At 43.9% G+C, this 16619-nt stretch overlaps 1 protein-coding gene across 1 annotated transcript in view; it reads left to right on the top strand.

The window, feature by feature from the left end:
* The window catches only part of smyd3 (SET and MYND domain containing 3), a 674587-nt gene that overhangs the window by 173805 nt on the left and 484163 nt on the right, over positions 1-16619 (top strand). The window contains exon 2 of the mRNA XM_048601439.1: positions 2924-2987. Coding sequence (XP_048457396.1) covers positions 2924-2987 — 64 coding nt within the window. The remainder of the gene's footprint in view (positions 1-2923; positions 2988-16619) is intronic.

The following is a 16619-nucleotide window of genomic DNA, read 5'->3' on the forward strand; positions in this document are numbered from 1 at the left end:
TCAGAAGCAAGTGTGCTACCAACTGAGCCACAGCTGGAACTGTAAAGCTGAAAGCTCGGAGGAGATTTGGGAGAGGTAAGAAACTATTTGTATCAGCAGAAGGATCAAGGAGCAGAATACCCTGGATGTTTTACTCACTTTAATTTGGTATCGACATGAGGAAAAGCTATTTTACACAGTGAGTGATGAGGATCTAGAATGTACTGCCTGAGACTGTGGCAGGGTTTGTATGTTGAGCTCTGGAATCTGTTGAGTGCTCCTCATAAAATCTTGGCAGCTGCCATTGAGAAGATCCAACACTGGCTCTGTGGTGCTAGCACAGCCTTTTCCCAACTACAGTAGCAAGTGTTTGACAACAAAGACCTCAGCAAGTAAAAGATCTCTGCAAGTAAACAAAAGTCTGGGCATATAGAGCTGTGATTACCATGTGTTGAGTCATGGACTGTGTGTTAGTGACATATAAGGGTGCTCATGAAATTCTAGCAGTAGAGTCTTCTCTGCATCCACCAAATTCAAAGGGAGGACAGTCGAACAAGCACTAGGGTCCTCCTTGAAGACCATTCCGCCAGCATTTGGCTAAAGCTTTTGAAAGCCAGTTGCGCTAAGCTGGAGGGCAGTATGTCCTGATGGTTGAATAATGTCTCCTTGTCCAGATCCTGTTTTCCCAACTCTGAAACAGCCAGTGTTCCAGGGCAGCATGATAAAAATGCAGCTAATGCATTCTGAATCTCTCCGTGAAGTACAGCAGCATTGATCGGGAGGAACAAAAACAGAAGTTGCTGGAAAAGCTCAGCAGGTCTGGCAGCATCTGTGAAGATAAAAAAATCAGAGTTAACGTTTTGGGTCTGATGACCCTTCCTCAGAGGAAGGGTCGCCGGACCCGAAATGTTAACTCTGATTTTTTTCTTCATAAATGCTGCCAGACCTGCTGAGTTTTTCCAGCAACTTCTGTTTTTGTTCCTGATTTACAGCATCTGGAGTTCTTTCGGCTTTTAGTTAATGATTAGGAGGAGCTTGCTATCGATTGTTCAAAATGGAGACAAGTTGTCCTTCAAGTTGCACCATCTCTACGTGCCTTAATTGATGAGGAAGACCAGTGGCATAGAAGGAAGTCCTGCTCTGAGACCTCCTACCTTATGGGAGGTCCTGCCTCATGGATCTACAGTTTGTGGATCAGCTTTTTCAGTCATGTGAAGATCCATGGCAGGAACTTGTGACCATGGTTAGATGTCACCTTGATATCGAGGGACTGCCTCCGTGCCACTGAAGGCAGATTGACTCATGCTCTTTGAAAGAGAAATCAATAATTAGCTGCAGGGAAATAGGAACAAATCAGAGGGCTGTGGGATTGCTCTTGTAGAGAGCCAGCACATACACAGCAGGCAAAGTAGTTCCCTCCTGCAACCAATGTTGAAACCAATCCTCCCTTTCAAGCACCTCAAAGCACTTCACAAAAAATTAATGATGCTGTAACTACGCATAAGTAAGGATACAAAAGGTCAACTGAATGGAAACGATTAGCAAAATTGTCTGAGATTTCTCAGCAGCTGATGATAATCTGCTATCCATGTTTCCCAATGGCACTTCCAAAGTGACCACTTCTGACACTGAATCATCTTGACTGGTATGATACAGAGCTTAGGGGAAATCTTCCCTCATTACTTCCTGCATATTTTAGAATCCCTACAGTGAGGAAACAGGCCCTTCGGCCCAACAAGTATCTGATCCTTATTCATGAGGGAAAGAGTGTTACTAATTTGAGCCCCAGAGACCATAGTACCCCTTCCTCTCCTGCAGTTTCTTCATGAGTCTCATAGAATCCCTACAGTGTGGAAGCAGGTCATTTGGTCCATCGAGTCCACAATGACCCTCCAGAGAGGATTCCATGCAGACCCACCACTCCACCCTATTCCTGTAACCCTTCATTTCCTACGGCTAATCCCACTAGCCCGCATGTCCTTGGACACTGTGCAATTTAGCATGGCCAATCCACCTAACCTACACACCTTTGGACTGTGGGAGGAAACCAGAGCACCCAGAGGAAACCCGCATAGACATGGGGAGAATATGCAAACTCTACACAGACAGTCACCCAAGGGTGGAATCGAACCCGGGTCCCTGGTGCTGTGAGGCAGCAGTGCTAACCACTGAGCCACCGTGCCACTCTTCATATGGACCGAGCTCGGAGTGTACAGGAACAAAGCAGCAATAATTTCTAGCAGTGAGAAAGATTACTGTACTAAGGCATCAGGACAATGAAAAGGTTTTGCTTTGATTGACTGCAATCTTTTTAATCAGAGCAGACAGCTTCATAAGTGCGGTCGTTTTACAGACAGTTTGTGAAACTGTGCTGTTTAATATAGAATCCTTTCGGATTATTCACCTCTTGCAATGTGTGGGTTAATAAGGCCACCGGGCTGCTGGTTTAGTGCAATTCCACAACGGGGCAGTTCCAAAATAAGACTCTAGAATTTTCTGAGGTACCTCATTGGATTCAACAAATAATCTCTCAATAACAGCAGCAATTGCTTGTATTTTTACAGTGGGAAATGACATGCATCAGCATTGACATTTGGCTTTTGGTGAACGATGTTCATCTCATTGGTGCTGACTGGTTCATGTCATTGGGAAAACAGTTGAAAGCAAAATGGAATTAGTGGGTGGTCAACAATCACTGGTCAAATCAAGGTCACTTTGGAATTTTATCTGCTGATGTACATAAATATAATTTTGCTTGTGTTGCTTTGCATTGTGCGTTTTTTTAGCTACCCTGCTGTCAGTTGCTATTTTGAAACTTTACTGTCTGAGGAAAACCATAGTCCCAAACACTTTATGAAGTCGCCAAGTTGTATGATTTAAATTGTACTCAACCACAGACTTGTCCTTTTTTATTTAGTTGGTAATGTATTTTTTCTCTCCACAGGAAGGAATCTCTGTTGCGTTGTTCCCAGTGCAAAATGGCAAGATACTGCAGTACCATCTGCCAGGTAAGCTGTTAAATATGAAGCTCAAGTGCTCCCTGGGAGTGTGTATGCATTTTATTCATATTAGACAATCAGGTAAATACACCACGGTGTCCTTCTGTGAGTTCAAGACAGGTTGGAATTGATGGTAAGAATCACAGCAGCAAACAGTTTATTTGAAAAGAGTCTTCACAAACTACAGCAAATAACCCCTGACAAAAAAAAAATTCTTTGGCAGTATCTTCCAATAAAAGCAGGTTGATTTCTGCAGAAAAGGAATCATAGAATCCCTACAGTCTGGAAACAGGGCCTTTGGCCCAACACACCCACACTGATTCTTGGAGCGTCCCACCCTGACCCATCCCCCTATAATCCACCAAATCTATACATCCCTGAACACTACAGGCAATTTAGCATGGCCAATCCACCGAGCCTGCACATCTTTCGACTGTGGGAGGAAACCGGAGCACCTGGAGGAAACCACACCGACATGGAGAGAATGTGCAAACTCCACACAGTTGCCCAAGGCTGGAATTGAACCCGGGTCCCTGATGCTGTGAGGCAGCAGTGCTAGCCACTGAGCCACTGTGCCACCCTGAGGAAGATGATTAAATTGTACAAATCAGGCGATGTCACGATTACTCACAGCAATGAAAAGAAAATATTGGCATTTACATCGCGCTGTTCGTTATCAATTGCCTCAAAGTGGCAATTAACTATGTTTGAAGTGTCATGCTAGCTTTGTTTTGGAAGTATAACAGCCAGTTATTGCACAGCAAGATCCAACGAACAGCAGTGTATTATGGCCAAATTAATAAGAAAAATTATCGATTCATCTCCACTTCACCCGTGTCTTGTTGGGTATTATATGCAGCCCTGAGATAAAACTCCAGTTTTCGAGGATGGATTGTCAATTTTTTTTTGTTGTCATAGACCAGCTTTTAAAAAAGTCTTGAGAGAACTGATGATTGTGATTAACTTGTATTTCCCCCAGGAGTGAGAATAATTAGTCACATTGCATAAAAGGACCTCTCCTTCAGGGCATGTCCCTTTGTTAGAGAGACGAAAGGTGAGAGCCAGTTGGTTCTGTATAAGTTGAAGAAAGGGGAAAACAGCTTGTAAACACCAGCTCCACTTGTACTGCCTGACGACGTTTGGATTACCGATGTCTCTCAGTGATCCCCATCCGCTTTACAATGTGATTCTTAAACCAATGAAGCAGCACTTTCAGCGGGTCTTGTGATACTTTGTAGCCAAATTAACTAAATGAAGTGTAGAAATAGACACAAAAACAAAATTGCTGGAAAAGCTCAGCAGGTCTGGCAGCATCTGTGAAGGAAAAAATAGAGTTAATGTTTCGGATCCGGTGACCCTTCCTCAGACAATGGGGGGAGGCCACGGCCTAGCGGTATTATCACTGCAATGTTAATCCACAGGCCCAGGTAATGTTCTGGGGACTCCGATCCAAATCCAGTAATGGCAAATGGTGGAATTTGAATTCAATACAAATCTGGAATTAAGAGTCTAATCATGACTGTGAATCCATTGTTGATTGTCTGGTTCACTAATGCCCTTTAGGGAAGAAAACAGCCATCCTTAGTTGATCCAACAGCAATGTAGTTGACTCTTAGATGCCCACTAGGCAATTAGGGATGGGCAATAAATTCTGGCCTAGCCAGAGGCACCCTCATCCAGTGATTGAATATAAATACAAAAAAAAGTTGGAGGATTGTCTGTCTATGACTGCAATTTAACAAAAACCTTGTTTTTGCTAGCTTGTACTTCAGACAGAATTTCTGTTCACTTAGTTAACTTGAACTCTAAGTCATCATTCATTGTGAAGTAAAGCAGACAAATTTCAGTGTAAAAGGTGCAATTTAAGAGTGGAGTTTTAGTATTTTTTGATGAACTATGTTTGGGATCTATGCCTATTTGCAGCTCAATAACTTGACTGAACCAGGAAATATTTTACCACGGAATTTTGAGAGTTTGGAACAGTGGTGATGAAATAAAAGCGGAAAATGTTGGAAATACTCAGCAGGTTCGATTTGTCGTATAAGTTTTGCTCCCACTCTGGCTGTTCTGTCCTTGTCCTGGTGCAGAGTTCGAGTGAAGCTTGATGTGAGTTCAGTGAACAACACCTCACCTTTCTACTCACACTGTGCAACCTTCTGGCCTGAAGACTGACTTTAACAGTTTAAGATCAGAATGCCTCCCTTCATTCTGTTTCATAGCTTTCTTTTAGCTTGTTTTGTCATTGTTGGCTTATTTCATCAGCCCTCCATTTTGCATTCAGACAGCTGATTGAGCCACACCTTTGATTCTATCGTTCCTCAGTTCTGATCAAGAAATATCAGCCTTAATCTTTGCTTCTCTCCATTGATGCTGCTTGACCTGCTGAATATTTACAGCATTTTCTGTTTTAGTTTTATATTCCCACTGTCTTTAGTCTAGACTTTTTACTTAATGACCTTCCGCCATGGTTTGGAGATGATGCTCTCTGGAAACTGGTCGATTTTTATTATACATGAGTTACAGAACCAATTTGAGTAGATCGGGTTATGATGCATTCTTTAATTAAATAGTGGAGCTGTTTCAAGGAGCTGATTGGTTTACATTGATTTTTCCATTTTGGCTTGGTGGGATGTTGGTGTCACTGGCAAGGTGAACATTTGAATAATTTGTCCATCCCTGATGATCCTTGAACTGAGTGGCTTGCTGGAGGGCAGTTAGGAGTTGCCCATTTTATTGGGAATCTGAAATCACTTTTGGGCATGGGTGATAGGTTTCCTCCCCTGAGCAGCAATAGTGTCGTTATCATAATAGGTTCATTGTCATAATGGCCATCACCAGGACTGGCTTTCAGTTGCAGATTGTGTTAGAGTCATAGAGTCACAGAGTTGTACAGCACGGAAACAGACCCTTTGGTCCAACTCATCCATGCTGAACAGATATCCTATATAAATCTAGCCCCATTTGCCAGCATTTGGTCCATATCCCTCTAAACCCATCCTATTCATATACCCATCCAGATGCCTTTTAAATGTTGTCATTGTACCAGCTTCCACCACTTCCTCTGGCAGTTCGTTCCATTCATGCATCACCCTCAGTGTGAAAAAGTTGCCCCTTAGGTTCCTTTTAAATCTTTCCCCTCTCACCTTAAAACCTATGCCCTCTAGTTTTGGACTCCCCTACACTTGAGATAAGACCTTCACTATTCACCCTCTCCTTACCCCTCATGATTTTATAAACTTCGATAAGGTCAGCCTCCGACACGCCAGGGAAAATAGTCCCAGCCTATTCAGCGTCTCCCTATAGCTCAAACCCTCCAACCCTGGCAACATCCTTGTAGATCTTTTCTGAACCCTTTCAAGTTTCACAACATCCTTCCTATAGCAGGGAGACCAGAATTGAATGCAGTGAAGAAGGTTACCTCAGAGTACAACGGTACCTCGATCAAATGGGCCAATGGACCAAGGAGTGGCAGATGGAGTTTAATTTTAGATAATGTGAGGGGCTGCATTTTGGAAAGGCAAATCAGGGCAGGACTTATACACTTACGTATATGGTAAGGTCCTGGGGAGTGTTGCCAAACAAAGAGACCTTGGAGTGCAGGTTCATTGTTCCTTGGAAGTAGAGTTGCAAGTAGACAGGATAGCGAAGAAGGTGATGGTACACTTACCTTTATTGGTCACTGCAATGAGTATAGGAGTTGAGAGGCCATGTTGTGGCTGTACAGGACATTGGTTAGGCCTTTTTGGAATACTGTGTGCAATTTTGGTCTCTCTGCTATAGGCAGGCCTGGCAAATAGTGGAATTTGAATTCAATGTTTTAAAAATCTGCGGTTAAGAGCCTTATGATGGCCAGGTTGACATTATCGATTGTTGGAAAAACCCGTCTGGTTCACTAATGTCCTTTAGGGAAGGAAACTGCCATCCTGACCTGGTCTGGCCTACTTGTGTCTTCAGACCCACAGCAATGTATACAGCAAGGGATAGGTAATGAATGCTGGTCCAGCCAATGATGTCCACATCCCAAGTATTTTATAAGAGCAGGTGAGTGCTCATTCTTCCTGCCGGCACTGACCATTCATGGCCAGAGAAACCACATCGACTTCAGTTTACAGCTGTCAGATTAACCTTGAACACCAAGGCCATCAGGAAACATGATCTTGGAGGCTTTGATTTTAATTGAGGTGTAGACTCAGCAGCAGGTGTCAACATTACCTGATCTTGCAAAACAAAAACCTTGCGCCTGAACTCGTCCTTGTCGAAAGATGAAATTTGGAAACCCATGATGAATTTATTGCTGCGTGCTAATGGTGTTTGTAGGCGAGTAGGAGAGTGCATGCAGCTGATTTACATTGGCTGTATTTGTCGCTTTGTGTGGAGTAATCGCCACTTGTTACTCAGCTTCCTGTGAAATAAACCCCTCCTACATGTGAGAGATTCAGACGCCTCTCCTTGTGTGGCCACATTTGTTCAATCTCTTTCTTTATTCCTCACTTCCAGTCTTGGACTGCTTGAATTCACTTCTGTCTGTCTTTTGGTTGGTTAATGTCGTATTGTTCATGTTTTCTTAATTTAATTCTCTTTGTCTTTTTATTTTAAAATAAGGTCTAAAGGGACTTGTTATGAAACAACAATCCTCCCAGTACAAATGCCTTGAGTAACTTTGAAACAACTCCTTCATATAGTTTTTGAATTTAACTCTTGGTGCAATCACTATAGCTGAGTTTACACATTCCCTTGACTTCTGAAGGTTCTGTCTCTTATGGACTCATTTCACTTTGGTAGAGGAGTGCTGGTACAGGGCATCCTTCAAAGATGCTCTCCCCTTCCTTCCCATTGTTTTACAAATTGTGAAATAAACCCTGGCTATTCCCAATTGCTGGCAGTCTGTATTTTGGGGATGAGCTCGGGGTGGATGGGAAGGTGTTGAGCTGGCCATTTTCCCTATTTTATGTGACCCCTACCAAAAACACACCCTGTGTGTAACATGCTTCCATTGACTCCATCTGTACTTCCCACTGTCTCGGGAAAGCAGCCAACATAATCAAAGACCCCTCCCACCCCTGTTACGCTTTCTTCCACCCTTTTCCATTGGGCAGAAGATACAAAAGTTTAAAAACACTTACCAACAAATTCGAGTATAGCTTCTTCCCTGCTGTCATCAGAATTATGAATAGACCTCTCATATTTTAGAATTGATCTTTCTCTGTGCATTCTCTGTAGCTGCAAAACGATGTTCTGCATGTTGTTCTATTGCCCTGATGTATTTATGTAAGGTATGATTTGTCTGTTTAGCATGTAAGACAATACTTTTCACTGTATCTCAGTACATGTGACAATAATAAATCAAATCAAATCAAATCCAGCCTGTAATGTCCTTGCTTAATTTGGGCTCATGTGTGACGCCAGACCCATAGCAATGTGTTTGACTTTTAACTGCCCTTTTGAAATTGCCAAGCAAATTTCTTAAGTGGCCCATTTGAGTTCTGGTTGAGCAATCTGCCCACTGCTGGGAAAATGGCATGGTGATGGGAACCTGTTGAATATGCCTGTACAATCCCTTCCTGTACCATTTGCTAACTGCGTTGGACTCTAACCCCATCTCAAAGGGTTTGAGAAAATCCTGATTCAAGAAGCCAACTCTCTGCCACCTTCTTGACGGTAATTAGGGACGGGCAACAAATACAGGGCCAGCCACCAATGTTGATATCCTATAAATGAATTTTTTGGAAGGTCACCAGTGAAGTAAGAACTCGGGGATATGTTTCTTGCCAAATCATTGCCATTTCAATTCTTCCACCGGTGATATTTTAAAGAGGAGCTGTGGAATTGTGGGCAGCGCGGTGGCTCAGTGGCTCAGTGGTTAGCGCTGCTGCCTCACAGCGCCAGGGACTCGGGTTCGATTCCACCCTCGGGCGACTGTCTGTGTGGAGTTTGCACATTCTCCCCATGTCAGTGTGGGTTTCTCCTGAGTGCTCCGGTTTTCTCCCTCAGTCTAAAGATGTGCAGGTTAGGTGGATTGGCCATGCTAAATTGCCCACAGTGTCCGGGGATGTGCAGGCTAGGTAGGTTAGCCAGGGAAATGTGGGGTTACAGGGATAGGGTAGGGGGATGGGTCTGGGAGGGATGCGCTTTGGAGGGTCAGTGTGGACTTGATGGGCTGAATGGTTTGCTTCCACACTGTAGGGATTCTACGATTCGATGAATTAATCCTGATGTCTTCGCCAATATTTATCTTTCAATTGACATTACCCATCATTTGATTATCATCTTGTTGCTGTTTGTTTGAGCTTGCTGCGTGCCAATTGGCTGCAGTATTTCCCACGTCACAACAGTGACTGTATAAAGAGACAACAAGGTGCAAGGCTGGATGAACACAGCAGGCCAAGCAGCATCATAGGAGCAGAGAGGCTGACGTTTTGGGCCTCGACCCAAAATTGCTTCACTTGCTGTAATGGCAAAAGATTACATGCCTCTGGCTCAGCATGACCCGGGAAAGTACAGATTGAATAGTTGCAAAGGCATTGCCCTGCTCGCAATGTGACCTGTAATGTTAACCCAGGCTCAACCTCATAACATTGATATGCGTCAATTTGTTAACCCTGGGACTGTGAAGTTTCACTGGGGATCCTTGCTACCTTAGCCATGCCTTGCATTTTATTAAGCTGTACCGGAAGACCAATTCTCCACTAACTGCTGAAATAAACAAAGGACTGCGAATTTTGGAATCCACAACAAACACAGAAATTGACGGAGAATCTCAGCAGGTCTGGCAGCCTCTCAGGGAAGAAAACAGAGTTAATGTTGAATCCGATGACTGGCAGTTCACATGTAAGATCACATGGCTGGCAAATGGTGACTCTACTTTCTTCCCACAAATGCTGCCAGACCTGCTGAGCTTCTCTATCAATTTATGTTTTTCTGCTCGAACTGCTGTCAGGGGAGGTCGGAGTCCAGATGGGTGTTGGAAGTTTGCCGTCTTTATAAAGCTGCTTAATTGAGAGAGTGCTGCCGTGTACCTGTAAGCTATCTGTGGAAAAAAAAATCCTTATACAATGCTGCAAAGGCAGCTTGAATCGTATTAAGTACGTGCATGTCTATGTTGGTGGCCTCACTGTGTGTAACTGAGACGATAGTTTTATTTTAAGCAGTCAGCAGGAACAGTGTGGGAGAAATTAGGTTATGGATGCATGTACATCGAAATGAGTGAATTATTACTGCTGTCTGCAAAATATCCACCCACCAGTGAATGATGTACGTCTGTGGATGCCAGGCAAAGACAATGAGCTGTTACTTCAGCCTGTATGTGTGTACATGTATTTGTGGATGTGACTGAGTGTGTGAGAGACTGAGATTGTGCGTGAGACCATGTATGTGACCGAGCCTCTGTGTGGTTGTGTGTCTGTCTCTGTTTGTGTGTGTGTGTTTGAGTTCACAAAGGAATTGTATCAGAATACAAACATCATGGGGCTCGTCTTCCTGAAATTTGTCAATGGATAGTGTGGAAGACGGATGGATGGTAACCTGCTTCTTCGGGATATACCCTCCCAATCTTCTTTGCCCGAGTGTCCATTATATTATCTCTTCCTGTCCTTGTGGTGTAGCTCGGAATTATTTTCCGACACTAAAGGTGACACAAAAATGGCACAGGGCTGTTTTGGTGTCACAAGAGATAAGTGCTGTAATAAGATAACAAAGGTGTGGAGCTGGATGAACACAGCAGGCAAAGCGTCATCAGAGGAGCAGGAAAGCTGACGTTTCGGATCTGGACCCTTCTTCAGAAAAAATTCACACCTTTGTTATCTCAGACTCCAGCATCAGCAGTTCCTATTGTAACTGCTGTAATAATTGTGAAACCATGAAAGGAGTTTAAACATGGGAAATTTAAAATTAACACATTTATTACTGGTCAGCAATGATGGTGAAGATGGAGTCACCGGACCCGAAATGTTAACTCTGATTTTTTCCTTCACAGATGCTGCCGGACCTGCTGAACTTTTCCAGCAACTTTGTTGTTTTCCTGATTTACAGTATCCACGGTTCTTTCCATTTTTATCATAGTCCAACAGGTTTGTTTGAAATCACAAGCTTTCGGACCACTGTTCTTCGTTAGGTAGGAGCAGTGCTCTGAAAGCTGGTAATTTCAAATAAACCTGTTGGACTATAACTTGGGTTTCATGTGAGTTCTGACTTTGTCCACCCCAGTCCAACACCGGCACCTCCACATCATGATTAGCAATGATGGTAAGGATGGAGATGTGTGAGATTTACAGCAGTATTAGGGTAGGAGCAGCAGCTGAACTGAAGCTTATGGAAGTTGGAAGGCCCAGTGGAAGAAATATTTTGAGGAGAATAGAATAAGGAAATTAATGCAGAATATTAACCACTATCCTGGTCGAGAACATCAAAAAAAAGACTAGTAGTGTTTTTCCTGACCATTTCAAATAACTTTACGGCCAATTGAGCACTTTGGGAGTATGGAGACTTTCACACTTCACGAGAACCCTAGGGCTGCTCTCTCATTAGATAGAAACAGCTGCTGGTGGTTTATCCTGAAGGTCACCACACCTCAGGCGAAGGGGCGAGGTTTAGAGTTGGAACCTTCATGGTCACCTCACCTGGTGCAGGAATTGAACCCATGTTTGTTGGCATTACTCTGCATCACGAACCAGCCATCCAGCTAGCTGACCTCCACTCGCCCGCCCCCCCGCACCCCCCACACCCCCCACACCCCCCACCCCATCCCATACCTTTAGTTGCTGTTGTAATGTGGGAGGTGCAGCAGCTAATTTGTACACAGCAAGCTCCCATAAACAGCGATGCAATAATAACCAGATAATCTGTTTTTGGGGCGAGCAGGTTGATGGGTAGTGAGGTGAATATCTCGAGTGTGAGGTGGCACCTACAACAGTGCAACACTGCCTCTGCACTGTTCCATGGTGTTAGCCTCGAGTTTTGTACTCAAGCCCTGGAGTCGTACTTGAACCCCGAACCTTGTGATTCGGGGACAAGGATATTGTCAACTGTGCTCGCGTGCTCTATCATTCCCGATGATGATGGGCTTAACTTCAATTCTGTTTTTCCTGTCCTACACCCCTAAAGGTACCAGTAAAAATCTTTGTGACAATGGCCCCAGTTATCGAGTGTCTGTTGTTGGATCAGTCTGGCGATGGGCAATGTTGGCAGCCTTCAGGACTGAGAGTAGGGGTGGATCTGGGTCCCTGAGCCTGTAACACTGGCATGTTGGACCATCACATCATCACTGGGGGTGGAGGTCAGACTACTTTTTGTTTCCTGCACCAGTTTCTGATCGCTCTGGTTCAGTATTGCTGTCATTGAATTTAAGGCATCAAGAGTAAAACTGTAATCATTTTGATCTTGATGGCTGAGGACTACAGTCCACACAGTGCATCTGGTAAATAAAATAAAGAACTACAGATGCTGCAATAACTGATCGAAACAAAAACAGCAATTGCTGGAGAAACTTAGCAGGCCTAACAACAACTGTAAAGAGAATCCTGTATCATCAGCGTAGGGGAGGCAATGGCCTTGTGGTATTATTGCTGGACTGTTAATTCAGAGAACTTCTGTAAGCTTCAGTTCAGCTGCTGCTCCTACCCTAATAACGTTCCGGGGACCCTGGTTCGAATCCCGCCACAGCAGATGGTGGAATTTGAATTCAATGAAAATATCTGGAATTAAGAGTCTAATGATGACCATGAATCCATTGTCAGGAAAATCCATCAGGCTCACTAATGTCCTTTAGGGAAGGAAACTGCCATCCTTACCTGGTCTGGCCTACATGTGACTCCAGACCCACAGCAATGTGGTTGACTCTTAACTGCCCTCTGGGCAATTAGGGATGGGCAATAAATGCTGCCTGATCAGCGATGCCCTCATCCCTTGAATGAATAAAGAGAAAAAACTCCCTTTGCCTACCCATTATTCTCACTGTCTGTCCCCCCTGTCTGTTCTCTCTCTTTCCCTCACCCTAGGCTCCCTGTCAAACCATCCATTCATACTTCCCCCACCTCCTGTCACCAGAAATATTGCTTCTCCCTAGCTGTTGTCAGTTGTGAAGAAGGGTCAGTGGACTTGAAACATTAACCCTGTGTTCTCTTCACACATGCTGTCACATCTGGGAAGTCAGCCTAAGTTGGCCTTGGGGTTTCAGGGCGGGATTGGGAGATGTCTGTGTGTCTGTTGCCATGGTCTCATTGCCATATCATGACTCCTCAGTTATTCTTACCTAATAAAACAAACAACTGTGGATGCTGAAAGTCTGAAACAGAATTGCTGGAGAAACTCTGCAGGTCTGGCAGCTTCTGTGCGGAGAAAGCAGAGTCAACGTTACAAGTCCAGTGACCCATTTTCAGAAGATACGAAGACGATGGTGGGTGTAAATGATCACACGACATGCTGAGGAAGGGTTGCTGAACTTGAAGCGTTAACTCTGCTTTCTCTCTACAAACGCTGCCAGAGCTGCTGAGTTTCTCCAGCAGTCCCTATTGTCCTCAATTATTTTTGTTTTGCTTAACATGACAGGATGAGCCTCACAAAGCATTGAGTATCTTGGTACAAATTGCATGACATAACGTATGTTTTTTCATCAAGGAAATGTTAATAAGTATCCGCCTGATAAGCCACCCAGTTCAGGGGAACTCACTGGTGTGAGGAAGATTCATGCAACGTCTTAAATTAAGTGTAGTGACGTTTATTGGGCATTAAAACATCTTTACTTTGCGGTCTGATGTGAAAATGCATTATGTATTGCATAAATGTTGTAATCCATCAATCAGTATTTGTCACTGGCTTGTGTTGTTTCTCATGATTTGCTGATGGCTGCACCTGTCTGAGCATTAAATTCTGAGCACTAAACAATCAGTGTTCCTGTGTAATTAAACTTGAGAACTAATGTGCAAAGAGTTGGACCTGTTCCCAGAGATGGGATCGTCTCAGTTTCTGACATGGGGAACAGTGCAGGTGCGTGCTGTACATGTACAATAACTACAACCTGAGCTGAGGCATGGTCTTTCAGGGAGCGTGTCTCCCAGGTTGTCAGAAGTAACTTTCATGTGCCAAATTCACAGCTTAAGGTGAGGTTTGCATTTTGGTTCCCACCAAAACAAAAAACCTGGACTCAAAAAACAGAAGTTGCTGGAAAAAGCTCAGCAGCTCTGGCAGTATCTGTGGAGAGAAATTGGAGTTAACGTTTCAGGTCCAGTGACCCAGTGGTAGCTACGCAAATGTCAATATATATGCAGAAGATGGGGGGGGGGAGGGGGTAAGGACTAAATGATATGAATGATAGGTTGAGATAGAGCCCAAAGAGAGAAAAACTATTGCACAAACAAAGCAGTGGATAGTAATCAGGCTGGGAGGGTGAATAGCTATTAATAGGAACTGCTGGTAGCTAACTGTAGGTTGTGTGTAATAGCAGACAATATGATAACAAGGCCTAGTGTGTGAGGGTAGGAGGAAGGACATGGGAGAGCTCAAACCCTAAAGTTATTGAATTATATTCAATATTAAGTCTAGAATGCTGCAGAGTTCCCAAGCGGAAAATGAGGTGCTGTTCTTCTAGATTGCAGTATTAATAGCTATTCATCTTCCCAGCCTGATCATTATCCACTCCTCTGTCTGTCCAGCTGTTGTTCTCTCTCTTTGGGCTCTATCTCCACCTACTGTTTAGTATCCCCCCTTCCCCAACCCCATCTTCTGTATAAATACCAGTTTTATCCTAGCTACGATCAGTTCTGAGGAAGGGTCACTCTGGCCCCAAAATGTTAATTCTGATTTCTCTCCATAGATGCTGCCAGGCCTGCTCAGCTTTTCCAGCAATTTCTGTTTTTGTTTCTGATTTTCCAACATCTGCAGTTATTTCAGTCTTTTAAAAACCCAGTTGTTGTTCCGGTGAGGTACTGAAAGCAAGCTGCGGTGCTGGAGGTATAGCCTTTTGGATGAGCTGTTAAAACCAAGGCCCCGTTTGCTGAATTTGGTACGTGTGTTTAAAAAAAAAAATCCCATGGTGGTGTTTCGAAGATGACCAGGGGTGTTAACCCCAGTGTCCCATCGATATTTATCCCTCAACCAACATCACAGAAACAGACAGTTTGGTCATTGTTGTGTTCCTGTCTGTGGGAGTTGGCCGTTGCTAAGCCCCAGCAGTAAGTGCAGGATTTCATTCACTCTAAATCACTTTGAGACACCTAGTAGTTAGGAAAGGCACTTGATAATTGCATGTTCTTCCTTTTCTTTACCAGAAAACTTGGTTTCAGTTGCAGGAAGCATGTGATGAATGATTCAGATGCTCATTTGTGGCTTTTAGAGCCGCACGGCCAATGGAAACCATCGTTAGCTCTCATTTCTACTATGAATCGTGCATTTGGACAGTGCAGCTGTAGTTCTTAGAAGACATGAGCCTACCTGCTGCAACTAGAGGCCATTACATGACTCTAAATTGTCAATTGCAAGTCAGATAGAATGCAGGATGGCAGGCGTGGGAAGTGGAAGTGTATTATACTGGAGTGCAGTATACAACAAATTTCATCTCTTTGTTATAAACTGTGTGACATCTCAAAGTGGGATTACTACCAGCAAGTTCAGGTAAATCTCAAAGTATGTGGAGGTAGTGGTTTAATGTTATGGTCACTGGACTAGTAACCAGAGCTGCAAGCTAATGTTTTGAAGGCATGGGGTTTGAATCCCACCGTGGCAGATGGCAATAAATATCTGTAATGTAGTAGACAAGCTAATCTCATGACCATGAAATTATTGCCAACTCTCATAAAAACCCGTCCCTGGCCTGACCTAGATGTGACTCCTGACCCCAGCAATGTGATTGACTGTTCAACCGGGAATGGGCCATAAATGCTGGCCGGGCCAGTGATGCCCACATCCCGTGGATGAATAAAACAAAGAAAAGTGGTTGCAGTATTGTTAGAGTACAGAAAGAGGCCATTTTGTCCACTGTGTCTGTGCTAGCTGTCCAAATGAGCATCTCACCTTATGCCATTCTCCCTGTAATCCTGCCCATTGTTACTTCCCAAATAACCATCTCATCCTTTTTGAACTCCTTAACTGAACCTGCCTCCACCACACCCTCAGACAGCATTTTCCACACTTAACCGTCCGCTGTGTGGATTTTTTTTTTCTGTCATCGCATTTGCACCATTTACCAATAACTTTAAAAATTGTACCTATTTGTTCTCAATTGTTTCATGAGTGGAAACATTTTCTCCCAATCTAGGCCCCTTTTTGAATATCTCTGTCAGATCTCTCAGCCTTCTGTTCTCCAACGGGAACAGCCCATCTTCTCCAATCCATCTTCACAACTGAAGTTCCTTGGAATCATTCTTGTGAATTTTTTCTGCCCTCACTCCAAAGCCTTCACACCCTTCCTGAAGTCTGCTGTCCTCAACTAGACACAATACTGCTGTTTCAGAGATAGTAGGAACTGCAGATGCTGGAGAATCTGAGATAACAAGGTGTAGAGCTGGATGAACACAGCAGGCCAAGCAGCATCAGAGGAGCAGGAAGGCTGACATTTCAGGCCTAGACCCTTCTTCAGAAATCTGAAGAAGGGTCTAAGCCCGTCACGCCAGCCTTCCTGCTCTTCTGATGCTGCTTGGCCTGCTGTGTTCA

Source organism: Rhincodon typus, chromosome 9, assembly GCF_021869965.1.
Source record: "Rhincodon typus isolate 14 chromosome 9, sRhiTyp1.1, whole genome shotgun sequence".
Lineage (NCBI taxonomy): Eukaryota > Metazoa > Chordata > Chondrichthyes > Orectolobiformes > Rhincodontidae > Rhincodon > Rhincodon typus.